General features: G+C 53.7%; 1 protein-coding gene across 1 annotated transcript; it reads right to left on the bottom strand.

Moving 5' to 3' along the window:
* Positions 1-478: 478 nt before the first annotated feature.
* Positions 479-14360, bottom strand: CSUI_001416 (uncharacterized protein). The gene is made up of 3 exons (XM_068061622.1): positions 9566-14360; positions 8583-8776; positions 479-8033 (listed from the first exon to the last, which is right to left on the bottom strand). The coding sequence occupies exons 1-3, from the start codon at positions 12726-12728 to the stop codon at positions 1203-1205; spliced, it is 10188 nt and encodes a 3395-aa protein (XP_067926389.1). The 5' UTR covers positions 12729-14360; the 3' UTR covers positions 479-1202.
* Between the last annotated feature and the right edge of the window lie 230 nt (positions 14361-14590).

Below are 14590 nucleotides of genomic sequence, written 5' to 3'. Positions count from 1 at the left end.
GTGTTCAGGACCCAAGCAGCAGCGCAGCTCTACTGGTGTGTCGCGGTCTTGTTCACAATCCAGAGCCATACGCCAGCAGCTTCGGCAGCGCGTTCTCGCTGAGACAGTGGACGGTGGGCGGTACAGCGACTTCTGCAGAATGTGCATTCCAGAAAGAGCTGAAAAATCACTCTCAGACCCTGAGGTATCCTGAGTAGTGCCAAAAATTCTTGAAAAGCATCGACGCAATCGCAGCAAAAAAAAATGCGAAGGGAAAATTACAGCTGATATTCTCCGGGCTGATACCTTGCTAAAAGAGGCTGTCTGCCGGGAAAAGAGGCCTACTCGCGGTGAGTGGAGGAATCATGGCTTTTCGCCTAAACGCGCCTACCAGCACGAGCCTAGGTGAACACACCAGGTAGCTTCAGGATCACAAACGACTCTACCGTAAAGCCCCGCCTGGTCGTTCGCGGGGCTTCAATGCGGATGTTGCAGGATTCCCGGACTTACTGGATATTAGATGTCCAGAACTACTAACCTGCTAGGTCGTGGCAAACACTAGGGGTTTTCAGTTACGAAAAGCCTCGTCACATCGGCAGAAAGAAAGTGTCCCCCGCAACTCGTACGCAACCCCGCAAGGCTACCTGAAGAGAGAGAGGGTACAGCACGGAACGATGCGCTCCGCGCACTCGTAGCTGTTACCAAGTGAGTGACCGGGTGGTTCAAAGCCATTGAGTCTGCAACTCATCAGTAGGAGTCCTGGCTCTTTGGGCAGCACGACTTGCTGACTACCACCTGCCAGGTGATGGGGCGCCCGCCTTTTTATGTTACCCTAGGGTTCATTGGTACACCCTGCTGTTTTTGACATGCATTTTTCTCAGTCGGAATCATACAAAAAGAGATATATATAACGAACAAATAGGCGTGTTCAAGTTTACCAACCTCACTACCATCAAGGCTGTGTCTTGGTCAACGTTGGGAGTTAGCACCGCTACAGCGCAGCTCAGTGTCTGCCACAGATTCACATCCACAAACTTCAGTTGCATTCTACCCTAATCCGACGCCGTCGGCGAATAGCCGCGTAAGACTCCGCTGGGCTGCTGACACCTAGTTGAAAAAAAAAACCCTTTTTGAGTCTTGCGTCTTTTCGGCCGAACTGCGAAGCAGCACCTGGCGACGGACATTAGAGCTTCCGTCGGTCACACCTGACCTGTAAGTCCTCCCTATGCAGCGAAGTCTTCATCGCTCTCTCCTCTTCTTCCTGTGGCAGATCCCCTCACATAATCACCAGCCTGTTCAGAGTTGCTTTCATCACTCGCACCTAGACCTTCGGCCCGCCGCTCTTCGGCCCATAGCCGGGCTGCGCCTTCTGCGGCGGCTCGCCGCGGTCGCTTATTGAGAACTAACGCCCCTTCATTTTCTCCCGCGTCCTCCTTCCACAAAGACATGCCCTGTGCAGCTGTGTCCGCCGGACAACTAAAGACATCTCTAGAACCTCCAAGCTTTTTTTTTACATGACGCCTCGACGCAGGAGAACTTGGCCTTTGTGTCAGGACTGGCTTTCTGCAAGCCTGTTGCGACTGAGATCGACTCTCCGAGATCTGCTGCGACGAAGCACCCCTCAGTTGAACAGAGGGCAGCCGGCGAGAGGAAATCGGCTCTCCGAAATCACTCAACCTCGAGTGCATGTCTACACCTGGGCTCCTAAATCCATCACTGATGCCCAGGTGTCCCGACCGCAGTCCTCTTCGTGTGAAGGAAGCTCGGACTACACCTTCCGTATCAGGCTGTTGTTCTCTTCCCCCTCCTGTGTCAACGACACAATTGTTTTCCACGCTGTCTTCCCATGTGCCTTTCCCCCCGCTCGTCTTACTGCTACTGTCTCCACGACTTCCAGGTACCGAGCTGCTGGAAGATATCTCGACAGGGGACGCCGCACCAGTGCTGCTACGTCTCTCACTACGGGGAGGAGAGCCAGGATCATCACATTCAGGCTGCGCGTCCGCATTCTCACCGAGCTCAGCAGGCGTGACACTTTTCTCACTTGCGCACTCACTAGGTGAGCCAGTGCTCTTGGGCCGACGGCGAGACCTTGTGAAGTATGGCAGGGCATCCGGCTCGATTTGAGATTTTAGACTACTCGAGTCACCGGAGGGGACAGGAAACTCCACGCTTCTCACGCTACCTCCCGCCGGACGCATGTCGGTACCAGTCACGGAGGTTCTTCGCGACGACACACTGGAGACAGCGCACGCCGCTGTGCCGCTCTCTTTCTCCCCTTGTCTGCTGGAAGAGCAAGTTCCACTGCGTTCTCTACGGTCTGCAGCAGACTCTGCACTGGTCTCATTTCTTGAACTCCCTGCGAGAAAGGAAGATGCCGTTTCGCTTGAGCCGTGTGTTTCTCTATCTTTACTCATGCCTGACGCCGCGTTGGAACAAGGGCGTACTAATCTATGCTGTGACATATCTCGGCCTGACAACAACGAGCTCAGAGAGAAAGACTGGTCAGTCCGCCCGATACCTGACCTGCTTGCGGAAGATAAGAGACAGGGATCAGACAAAGGAGCATCCCGAAAGCCACCTTCGAGCTCACTATCTTTCTCAACAAAACCAGGCATACGTGAGGACGTACCTTCACTGTATGAAAGGGCAGCGGGACATTCATCTCCACTCAGTTGCATCTCGTGACTCGATCCTGTTTCTCTGAAAACTGGAAGCGTCACGAGAGAATGAAAGTCACCTCTCCTTGTTGTGCTCTTCTCTACCGTTCTCTTACACTCAAGCCTTCCCAAGGCCTCTCCCTTCGCCGAGACACCTTCACGACCAGTCTCGTTCCCCTTTCCTCTTTCGCCTACCACGCAGCGCGAGTCCGACGGGGCTGATGCGGCCTCTTGTTCCCCTTCCAACTGCCGCCATCCGGAGGTAATCTCTACTTCCATTGGGCTTGCAGCACTTGATCCCGGAACCGGATGCCCTCGTTTATCAAAAGGCTGAGTCTGGCACGCCGCCACACTTTCCACAGGGCTAAGAGAAGTGATCAACGCCGCTCTCTCTTTACAAGGTTCTTCATCTGTTACAGGCGACCAGAGGAAATCTGTCCTTGATGCATGCCCTTCCAAGTCCACATTGTTAGCTCCACGGGCGCCGTCTGCCGCTCTATTTTCCTCGCCCCTATCTAGGGTTTTTCTCCAGGAGCTCTGGCTCCGCTCCGGCATCAATCGAGGTGATTCCCGGCCTCCCTCCCTTCCAAACATTCTCCAGCCGCTACTATAATTCCAGCTCTGACCCCCCCGGCAACTGGGCATCGACTGCCTCTCCTCGTCTTCATCTTTCCGTCCCTCCACCTCCCTTGACTCGAACTGCTTTACCCATACATCGCTTTTCTTATTGTAACCCCGCATACCCCCTGATTCTCCGTCGTCACGTTCGTTGACGCGGGTACTCTCTTTGTTGCTTCTGTCGAGTGGGTCTGGGAACTTCCTGAACCCTCCTCCGGTTTTCTCATTCAAAACAAACTGACCTTCTACTGAGTTTCCTGCGATTTCCCCTCTTTCTGCCCGGCGTTTTCTTCCACCTCTATCACGGTTGTCTGGTGAGACTGACAAGGTATCAGATGACATTACCTGGCCCCGATGACTGAAGCTGCTAGTCTCTCCTTCGTCGGGCACAAGATAGGGACACTCCGCTGCCGACGCGTCTCCCTCATTCCCACTGCGCCGCCTCCCACAATGCTCGGCAATATCAAAAACCGACCAGGAGGGTGACCTCCGTTTCCGGAAAGTATTACACCGTGAAACAGAAGTCGTACTTTCTATTTGGCCACTCGGAAAACAACTTGAAAAACCCACTTCTCCTGTACTGTCGGCTATGACAGAACTGGTGAACTCCATACTGCCATTACTTGGATCACCCCCACTGCTACCTGGGTACCTATTGCTCGGTAACGACGACGATTCATGAGGACGCACGTACGAACCTACGACAGATGAGGCTGCTCGCTCTTTGGCCTGAGCCGGCTGATCACGTAAACAGCGTCCCACCGAGGAAGATACGTTTCGCTTCTTCCCTGTATCTGGTTGACTATCAGACATGGATAAGACTGTACCCAGTGAATCCCTAGCCGATGGAAACGTCGAAAATGGACGGAGCGTCAAACGTTTGTCCCGTTCACTTTCTGATACTGATAGCGGCGTAGCTTTTCTCTGCGATGTTATTCCTGTGGAAATCTTCTCATCATTCGATTGAGACGTGAGAGAAACACTTGTACAATCGCGATTATCTTGACTGGCTTCAGGAAACGCATACAAAGGAGAAGAGGAAGACGTGCCGTTTGACGGGAAAGGTGCTCGCTTGTGAGAAGGCTGTTGCATCAAGAGAAACCGAGCAACATCGGACAAGGATAACTTGCTGCTCAATGCGCCGCTCTCTCCAGGTTGCGTTTTGTCGTCTCCTCCCTCTCCACCTAAGGTTGAAGAACCTCGGCATACCGGTTGGTCCGCATCCTTGGATTCCCAAGGATCTATCGCCAAGAAGGAATCAGAAGGTGATAACGGCTCAGCGCCTCCCCGCTCTGCTCCTGAAACCGAAAACGCCGGTCCTCGCTGCAAGCCGGCGGCTGCCTTTCCTTCCTTCTTTCGCTTCTTGGTGAATTCCAACGGTGCAAGACGCATGCCAGGAATATCTAGATCTGTGGAGATCGACATACGAGTGTTGATGTCTGTTAGCTGCCGAGCTTCAATTCTCCCCGCCCTCTCTCCCCTCTCGCTGATTCCGTCAGCGCCTGTCCGTGAAGCGCAGCGAAATGCTGCTCTTCTCAGGAGCAGCTCCCCCACTGTCTCCTGCTCTGTGAAAGGACAGTCCAGATAGTCACTCATAAGCTCCTCGCGGCGAGCACGTTCGTTCTGCCAAAAGCGATGCAAGCGTTCCTTGAGCTCCTTCAAGGTCCACTGCTTAGGTAAGCTTGAGAAAAACTGATTATTACTTGCCTCCTCTCCGCCTACTTCGTTCACCCTGAGCCCACAGCTGCCTTCACCGTCCACGGCAGGTTCAGGCCCTAGTTTAAGGCGCCGGTCAAAATTAGTATCCGATGGTGGTTGTCTACTGTTCTCACTTCCCGATCCCCCGGCGTCATTCTGTCTCTCTCTCCCACGTGTATTGCTGCAGGTCTCAACAGTGCTGTCTCTAGTCGCCTCATCAGAAACAACAGCTTCTGAAATTTCTTTCGAACTCCCTGAAAAGCCGACAGCGCCATAAGTTTCCTCCTTGGGACCTTGAGGAACTACGTTTCCATATTCTTCACGCTTCAGCACGACCTTGTTGGACACACGGACACTCGGCTCTGAGGCCAGGCCGTCGCCGCGCGGTTCGAGTTTCGTCCTAAGATCTCCAAGTTTCGTGCGTTTCTCGTCACGGCACTCCAGTAGTACTGCCTCCTTGCCGCTTGGACCTTTCCCTGCTGTCTCACTCATCCCATCTTCCGAGTGGTGCGCGTGCCCCTCTTCTTGAGACTCAACGCGACCACGTTTCTTTGTCACGGTGAGATCTCCTCTCATCTCGACTAACGCCCCAGTCAGTGCAGTCACTACCCCGCCACTTGACGTAGAAGGGCAAAGGAGAGCGCCATGCGTAGTCTCTCTTCCGTCCTCTGGGGGAAGTGTGCAAGGCGAAGCGTCGTTTCCACCTGCTGTGCACCCTTGTCGCTGGTGTCCGCTGGATGATTCCCGGGCTGACTCAGCCAAGTGTTCCTGACTACCTTCACTGTTGTTGCCGGCGTTGACACGCGGCGCATCATCATTGGCGGTTGTAGAATCTATATCCTCTTGAGTGCGTCCCTCTGTTGGTTTGAGTTCTTGGTCGTGCTTTCTCCTGACTCCTCCCTCTGGTTCTCTTTTTGTGCTCGAGGCTTCATCTTCTATGCTTCGTAGTCCGCCTTCCCCAGCCATCGGCTTCTCACCCTCATCTCCTATCGCCGCTGCAGTCTGATTTTCCTTTGTCTGGAGAATCGGTTCTTGCAATACTGCCACATCCCGTTCCTGCTCTTTACCTTTCTTTTTTATCCTCTCAGCCCCTCCTCGTACATCTCCTTTCCCGTTATTCTGTTCCGCCGCTCCCCCGCTTCGTTCGTGTCGGGTCATCTCAGAGGAAGGCTTCAGCCCACTTATCTCATCACTGCTTCTTCTCGAGTCACCAGATCCGACAGCGGGAGAGACACATCTTTTCTCTCTTTCTCCCCGGCCCCGACGCTCCATAGGGACACCAGCAATCGCAGAGTCTGATGGATGCGGAAATACGAGGCCTCCTTGTGGACCCTGTTTATATGTAGGAAATTTCAGTCGCCACACGGATCTAGCCTGTGCTGAAACATCAAACTCCGGTTGGAGATACCGGACAAGCTGACTGCATTGCTCATGGTACTTCAACTCCGGTATAAATCGAAAGCAACAGAGCACAAAGGGTGGGTAGTCTGTCCAGTCTTTTGCTCTATCCTTCGTTCGGGTGTCCCATCGACTTGGATCTAGTGTATTCCCAGTTGCAGATGACGGCGGAGCCTGCTGGGAGTGCCCGCCAGGTCCTTCTTTTGAGGATTGTGAACCTGCGTGAACTGATGGAACCTGGGATGGAAAGTAGTAATCTGAACTGAATGTACGTGTTCGGCCTTTAGCTGTGAACGCAACCTCGTGACCAAGAGCTCTAGGAACCACCCACATAAAAGCAGCTGATTGCGCAGTGGCCCGGGGAAAGTCATCGAGCCGTTTGACTGCGTCAGTGCTACAAGGAGAAGAACACACAGACCGGAGAGGACCAACCCGCCGATCTTCTCCTCTACTCGTTGAACTGTCCGCGCTACTAGGCCTCCGACATTCCCGAAGCCCTCTAGGAGAAGGCGAACAATTCACTCCCCTTGTTTCAGTTCCGGCTTCGCTTGAAGGAGTACTACACGGCGCGGGAGAGCTAGGGATGTGTACGTTCTCTTCGTCAGTTTGCTGTCCTCCCCCAACGTTGAGCAACAAATGATCGGGAACGTGTCTACTAGGGTCCTTTGCATTCTCATCAAAGTGTGCATGCAAATCATATGGTAACTTGTAGATCCTTCTACCGCTTAGGCGAATGACTTCCTCCGTCAATGTATCATTTTGGAACACTAACACATGAGCCTCTACAACCGCTCTTCCCTCTAAATTACGAAGACCTTCCAAAGGATGAACAAGCGATTCAGCAGTAACCAAAGACGATCTGGAGTCTCCGCCACTTCTGCTGGTCACCGTCCCTTCTAGACCCTCGTCTAGCCCTTCCGTCGAGTCACTGCCTGTCCCGGAAATAAAATCAGATCCCGTGGCTTCATTTGCCGCAATGCCGGGCTTCATCATCCCCTTTCCTCCGTTCATCCCTTTTTCTCCTCTCTTATCCTGTAGACGATTGGTGTTATTCTCGCGACTCTGAGCACTTGCAGACCGGAGAACAAACCGTTGATGCCTTTGGGCCGCTTGACTCTCCCCTTTAGTAGGTGAGGCTTTCCCCGTACTTGGGACATCACCTCCATCGGTGTTCATCGGTGTTTTACGCCAGTGCTTCCCAGTCCGGGGAGCTCTTGGACTGAACTGAGGAGGACCGGGATCATCCGCCCGACACGAACTTGTCACGCTACTTCTGCTACTACTACTCTGCTGACTACTTGGAGTACTCGATACCATCGTTGTTCGACCCCTACCATCACTACTCTTTCCGGGTGGAGTTCCAACCCCACTACCATTCGTTTCTCCCCTTTGCCGGCCATCTGAGACACCACCGCCTGTCTTCGTACTCATAGAAGCAGCACACCGTTGCCTACATGGCTTCGCCTCTTCAGCTGAGAAAAAGACTTGATGTACCACCGCATCAACGTGGGACATAGGCTTAGTCGAAGTAGTTGTTGACACGCTCATCGAAATACACGCTCCTGGATAAATATCTCTTCTCGGCTCCGCTAGATGAGGACGTAAACGCCACAGGTGCTCGCGGGGCCGGCAAATCGGCACCATGGGAGGTACAAAGTCCTTCACTGAATGCTTCACGCTCTGGCATAAGAAGGAGAAAATGAATGACAAAGGATGGAGAAAATAAAGGCGAGATAGAGTACTTCACCCTGTCATTACTGCTTCCTCACCCTCAACCTAAGACCATATATGTTTAGCAAGAAGATAGAGAGTGCCCCGTCATTGGTCATAGAAGTCAAAGCAGCTGCCCTTCGATCGAGAGAAGCGCGGATCACGTCAGATCTCAAGACACAAAAGCCGACGCGAGAGTATTTGGAAAGTATACTATCGAAGAACCGCACATATGGCCGAGATGCTACCGAGGGACACAGAAACTACACTGCCAGGGGAACCCAGAACCTCTCTAAACACCAAGACAAATCTGGACAGTGCCGGACGACATCACTCTCCACCTCCGACCTCTGGTTCATTTTCTGCCCCCTTTCCACGAAGATGAAAACTAGATCAAGCATCCGTGAGTACACCATAGTAGACACCGAAGCTGATCTTGAAATCTCCCGGGCTTGCGCTAGAGACGCATGTCAGGCAGACACCTGTCAACCAGCCAGAAGGATGATTCCTCCGCCTTACCTTGAAGACCTCATGTGACGACTGCACACGGACGTATATCTCTCCAGAATTTGGTAGAACTCTCGTGACTTCTCCGTCTCTCCAGACAATTCGACCTCCTTCCCCTTCTGCACTGCCGGGAGCGCTGGGCCGATGGTCCCGGTCATCGCGCTCAGCAGTTCTAGTCAAGGAGCAGGCTACTTGTACTCTCATACCTGATGACGAGAAAATCCCACACCATTCTCTTCCGAGAATTCCAGGAGTTTTCTCGTCCTGGTGAAATAAACAAACGCCCGTCCCTTCACGGAGACCATTTATCACTTGTGATACGCGGCTAGGCTGTTTATGAGACTGGTGAGGAAACCAAGGTAGAGCTCTCTCTAATCTCTGACAAAACTTCACGGTAGAATCCTCTTCACACAGAGAAAAACCCCCTATCATCCCACCTGGGTTCCGCGGTGGCCGGCGGTATATTCAGGAGAAGGAATACAAAGCATATTCATTTTATAAGGCTAGACAGGAGTCACTGATTGCAGGCATCCAGACTAAAGCGAATCAGACTTCACAAGCTTTCACGTACCTCATACGACTCGTGAACAAAGTCAACAGAACAGCACCTGGGAAGTCACCTATCAGAATATCTATCTCCGTTTGTAGAACACCATATAATGAAACTATGAATACAGAAGTCTATCAATACAAACAACAGCCTACCACCCGCACATGTGGAGTCTCCTCAAAAACGATCCTATAGAATGGACGCAATCGACCTGCAGCACCTGTAACCTGCGCCTGCCACTTCATTATACCCGGGACACACCCGCATACGTACTCTTCGTATCTAAGCAGCAAACTGACCGGACCGTCCCCCAAACTGACAGATGTTCAAGTCAGATATGAGCGCAAAAGAACAAGCATCTGTGTCTACCTCACAGAGCCAGATATTTGACATTGAGACCAAACCAACTCACTCCTGATGCCCATGCCTAGAAGCCATTGCTTACCCGGTGTGAGTCTCTCGGGAAGCTGCGGCATGCGTACAGGCCACATCTTTTTGGCCGCTTTGTATTTAATCTCCTCGAACTGTAACTCAATACCGAGGTTCCCGTCTGCTGACCATCGAGTATTTGAGTCTGCGCTAGCTCTCGACAACCCTGAACGTGTAGAGCTTCCTCCAGGGCTGTTTCGACTGGACCTCGTTCCTGTATCTCTATCTAGTGGGATGCGAAGACTGCGATGCTGAAGAGCCCAACGCCGGTCTATACTACCACAGACAAATCTTGGGAAATTCTCTTCATACCCGACAATCTGTTGATCTTCCTCTTCTCCCACATAACCTGTCTTGCCTTTCACTTCTTTTCCCCCTGCAGCGCTCTCTGCAACAACTCCATCGGCTGTAACGTCATCTATCGCGTCACCAGAGACAGAGCGTGACACTCGGTCAGAGGACGCAGAGGAAGGAGAAGACTTCGATGAAGCAGAACAGGAAGACGGCGTACTCTTCTCCTGTTTTGAGGTCTCTGTATTGGCTTCGGTATGGTCGTTCCCACCTTCGACACCTCGCCGAAAACTTTTCGATTCTGTTTCACATGTCTCCCCAAATTCTGCATCCCTGTCCCCATCCTCTCGTCTTGTCTCATCCCCCTCTCCTTCACCTTCTGCCTTCGGCATCTCCGCTATCCCTTCTGCTTTATCTGTGACTATTGTTAGACTTCGAGAAGAATTTCCGCTTTGCTTAGCTGCTACATCTCGCTTGACTGTCGGGTGCATCTCTGCCGATGTGCTAGCAGAAGATGGGACAAGCTCAGAATCTCCCCCGTGCGAAGAAGTATCACCAGCAGAGGACCCTTCAGATAATGTCGGGGTCACCGCCGCAGTCCTCGCTTTCTTTGATACAGGCGCACCAGTCAAAGGCATTGAGGGAGTTCCTATGGCACGCTTCGATGCCTCCCAAAGCTCCAGTGCTGCCCTTTCTGCCTCAGCATCGTTACATCCCCAAGAACTATCAGGTACACCTGGCAATGACGGAGTGGGAATTTTGAAGACTGCGAAAGTCGAGGGATCCAGGCAAGAACCGGCCCCGGCCGCGGCGCTGGAAGCAGCCACGATCCCGCTGTCTGCAGGGTTGACGTCACCCCGCTGGAACCTGGCATGGCCCAGGCTGCTACTCGGACCCACTGAGCTTCTTGGCACTTGGCCCTTCCCTTGGACATTCCCATGTGTCTGCAGTTGCGTTGGTGTCGTGCTTGTACTTCCCCCTGACCCACCACCGGATGGGACCGGACTTGTCCCGACGGTACATACACCAGAAGTTGCGGTACGATCGACCCCTCCACCAGTGGTGTGATGTTGAGAAGCAGCGCCACTAGCCTGGAGGCTGGTGCTACTGCTTGAAGCGGAAGAGGACCGGTCTCCAATCAAGGCATGACGGACGGATCTTTTTCCTTTCGAAGTTGCCACACACTCCTGAGACTGACCCAGGAAGTAACCCGGAATTCCTCCAGTCGGACCGCGATAGAATGGGCCTCTTGCGGCGGCTGCCCGATACCCCCCCCGGCCCAGATAGAGAGTAGAAGAATCAGCAGTGTTCTGCGCAGCGGAGATCCCAGTCGAGCCTTTAGCGTCATGCAGTTCCGAAAGGAACATAAGGGAACGCCACGCCATAAATTTGGCCTGCGGAGTCAGGAGACCCAACCGAGGGTCTCCGGTGAACAGAGAAAAGAGGAAAGAGACAACACAAGGGATAGTGAGTGTGACAGGCCATAGAAAGTCACGCTCAAGAAACGCCGATCCGGGCAACAGGGTAGCAGCACTCAAGTCCGCTGTTGCGGGCGACGTCTCGAAGAAAAAGCACTCTTCTGGAGTGGAAGTAAAAAGTGTAGCTAGCTCTGGAAGGGAAGCGAGAGGAGCTGGAGGAGGCGGCGACGGTGGCGGTGGTGGCGATGACTGAGGCGAAGCGGATGGTGAGGCACGTGGTTCGCGTGCATCTGCCTCCCTCGCGGGAACGCATTCCGGAGACGTCGACGGTTTAGCCCAGGCTGTGATTTCGCTATGGGGATCATGAACTGCACTGCGGTAGGCACCACTCTCCGCTTGCCAGGACGATCTAGGAAGACAACCAGCCGCCCCATGGTCAGTCCTCCCCTCCTTCCCCATCACAACGCATCCTTCCGAGATTTCCTGCATCTCTGGTGCTCCTCCCGAGTTCGCTACTTCACTGTGTCCTTGTTTCCTTAAGACACGCGATGATGCGCATACAGTTTGGCACGTGTCCGAAACACCTTCTTCACCCCCTATTGACTCTGAAGGCGAAGAAGGAGGCCATATACAAGCAGAGCCACATGCTGGAGAGCTCCATTCTACAGTCTCTCTGGGGTGTTGTCTAGACAAGATGCCATCGACGCTAGTGGCGAAGCCTGCCTGCCGACCTTCACGAGCCCGAGAAAATTCCTCATGGGAAAAAGAAGGAGGCTCAAACGAGGACGCTACTGAGACAGAACCAGAGCAGTCGGGGGAGAGGGCGACACTACTGGATACTTTGTCGAGAGCACGTTCTCGTCGGAATGAAGATGTCGCCGCCGCGGGGGTGGCCGACGACGAGGGCGACAAGTTACACGAGGACACAGGAAAGGGAAGACACGGAGAGCTCACAGAAGAGACTCTCCAGGGCGTTTCTCTGCTGGAGGGGTTTTTCTCTGTCGCCTTTATGGCTGAGAGAGAACAACCAGAGGGACCAAGGGGATGACGAGAAGACGAGGAAGGGAACACAGAAGAGCGCGGAAAACTGTCGCTCCGAAGAACGCTCATTCGGCTATTAGGAATGTCAGATCCTTCACAAGGTGTTGACTCCATTAACAAGCAATCCAATCTCTTGTCTCCCCCTTTTGACCAGGAAAAGGACCGCGCTAAGTTCGAAGTATCTTCCTTCCCGGCTGGTTCACAAGGAGTAGGCGGCGGCAACACAGACGAAGTACGACCCCAGTGCCAGCCTAACAGTGGGGTTCTAGAGAATAGACAACTCGGAGACGGTGAGGACAAGGAAAGAGGTGAGGACGCATCGAAGTTCCCAGTGGGCGAACCGGAAGTGAAAGCCGATGCGGCTGAGCATGAGCCCCTTTCTTCAACAACTCGGAACTCGTGGAACTTGGATGTACTCGACGTGCCCATCGGGGCCGCACCGAGACGACCTGAAGAAGGCGGGGACTGAAAGAGCCTCCCGAGTCTGAGTAAGCGAGGCCGCCTAGGCAATTGCACTTCGGACCTCTGTTCCTTTTCTCCTTAGATACAACCACGGAAGAAAAAAGAGGACACCGAGAAGAGTGAGTCGCGGGTTCACAGGAACCTGGGCACCTGTACTGGTTCCCGGACGCAAGGAAGAAAGACGGCGCCTCTTCGGGAGAGTTGTCTCTTTCCAGTGCGAACACCGCATGTTTACTCTTCCTGCCTTTCCTCTTAAACATCCTCCAGAGGAAGACCTCCGCCCTAAATTGGTGTCGTCGCAGGTCAGCCGCGACGCGAGAAAAACAAGACAGCAACACTGTATGGTGATTCCTGTTCAGCGGACACGGACCAGTACGGACAGGTGAGGCAGTCCGTCATAGACGGAAAGTCCCGCGTTTTCCGTTTGCGATCAGGGGAGTCGGAGAACCCTACACCCTTTCTGCTGAGACATGTACATGCCGCGGCGATATAGTTCACTGTCACAATACACAGAAACGTCAAGATCCTGGTCCGCCCACCCTCCTGTCACGTCGGGCCAACAAACATGGTGCAGACCTTATATGCTGCGTCTGCATAGAGGACCGAGTGAGTACGGAACAGGTAGAGGGGGTGAGGACAACTCTCCCTTCCGACTGTGCCCAGGGAAAGGAACAGCATCGTCTCTATCGAAGTGTGCCGATAGCCTCCGAACGCGTGCCGTCCTCAACCGTTCCTTTGTGCGAAACGCGTGCAGTTAGACGAGCTTGGTGACCAGAACAGCGACAGCATCACAGCATGTACAGGGCCAAGTCCCTCCCAAGTAGCCGCGAGGTCACGCGATGGGTCCCCCGGTGCTAACAATCTAGTAAGCCGGCCTTCCTAGACTGGTAAGCGGTCTGACACGCCCCTTGGTCCAAAAAAAAGACCTTTTGGCTAGCGTCACTAAAGAAGGAAACCAGGCGAGCCCGGCAGGAATAGCCGGCTCCTCCCGGCCCCCTGTCGCTGTTCAGTTTGGGGCGGAAATGTTCGGGTGCACGCCAGCTCGGGAAAATGCCCTTGACGAGTTTAAGACGTCAGGATGAGCCCCATCCACCTGATAACACGAAGAATTAGCCGACAGCACATCGGAACGACGAAAAGATACAGAAGGAGGTGCCTTCCTCTGGGTCCGGAGGCTGCTCGGGCGCAGAGGATCGCAGACAAGCGAGGAGCAAAACGACTGAAGTGTACGTACACTGTGGGTGTCATTGTATACTAGGCAAGCCAATGAAAAAACCGGCAGGGCTAGAAAACGTAGAAGAGTAATATGCTGGACGACGAGCCTTCTCCAGGCGAAAGGAGAGCCGCCCCCTGGGGGTGTTTATAAAAAGCGTTCGAGTGCTGTCGCTGCTGCCACTGGAGCGGGCGCCGCGTGCCGGCCGGTGTGGTACGCAAAGAATGGTATCAACAGCTGTGAGGCTCGGAACTGGGAGCTACACGACGGGGTACTGTCACAAAGCACTAGTTATTTCCTCGAAAGCCGAGTCGAAAAAGAAGTTAAGAGACGCGACTGTTCTGTAATCACTCCTTGCTACCCTGCGCGTGGAGCCGTTTGCGTTTTCGGGGGCCAGTGCCGAGCTAGTAGCAGCAGCACTTCCCGCGCAAGAGACTGCCGGGCTGCCTTGCCGCCGCGCCAGCCTTCGCAACACACACCGGAGGCCCGTCAGAACCGGGCGGAAGCACCACTGCAGGTGACCCAGTCTTGGACAGCGGCACTGAGGCGCGCGTAGGGAGCTTATCCCATTGCAGCTTCACAAGGCAGGTCGTTATTTCTACGGGCGCTTGCCGCA

Source organism: Cystoisospora suis, assembly GCF_002600585.1.
Source record: "Cystoisospora suis strain Wien I chromosome Unknown contig_560, whole genome shotgun sequence".
NCBI lineage: Eukaryota > Apicomplexa > Conoidasida > Eucoccidiorida > Sarcocystidae > Cystoisospora > Cystoisospora suis.
The sequence above is the reverse complement of the archived record's forward strand: the minus strand, read 5'-3'. Positions and strand labels throughout refer to the sequence as shown.

Coding starts and splice junctions, on each gene's coding strand:
- CSUI_001416 (XM_068061622.1), bottom strand. CDS start 12,728: ATGGGCACGTCGAGTACATCCAAGTTCCACGAGTTCCGAGTTGTTGAA. Junction 8,777..9,565: donor TCCCGAGAGACTCACACCGG/GTAAGCAATGGC, acceptor TCTCGTCATCAG/GTATGAGAGTACAAGTAGCC. Junction 8,034..8,582: donor CGTCACATGAGGTCTTCAAG/GTAAGGCGGAGG, acceptor TTCTTATGCCAG/AGCGTGAAGCATTCAGTGAA.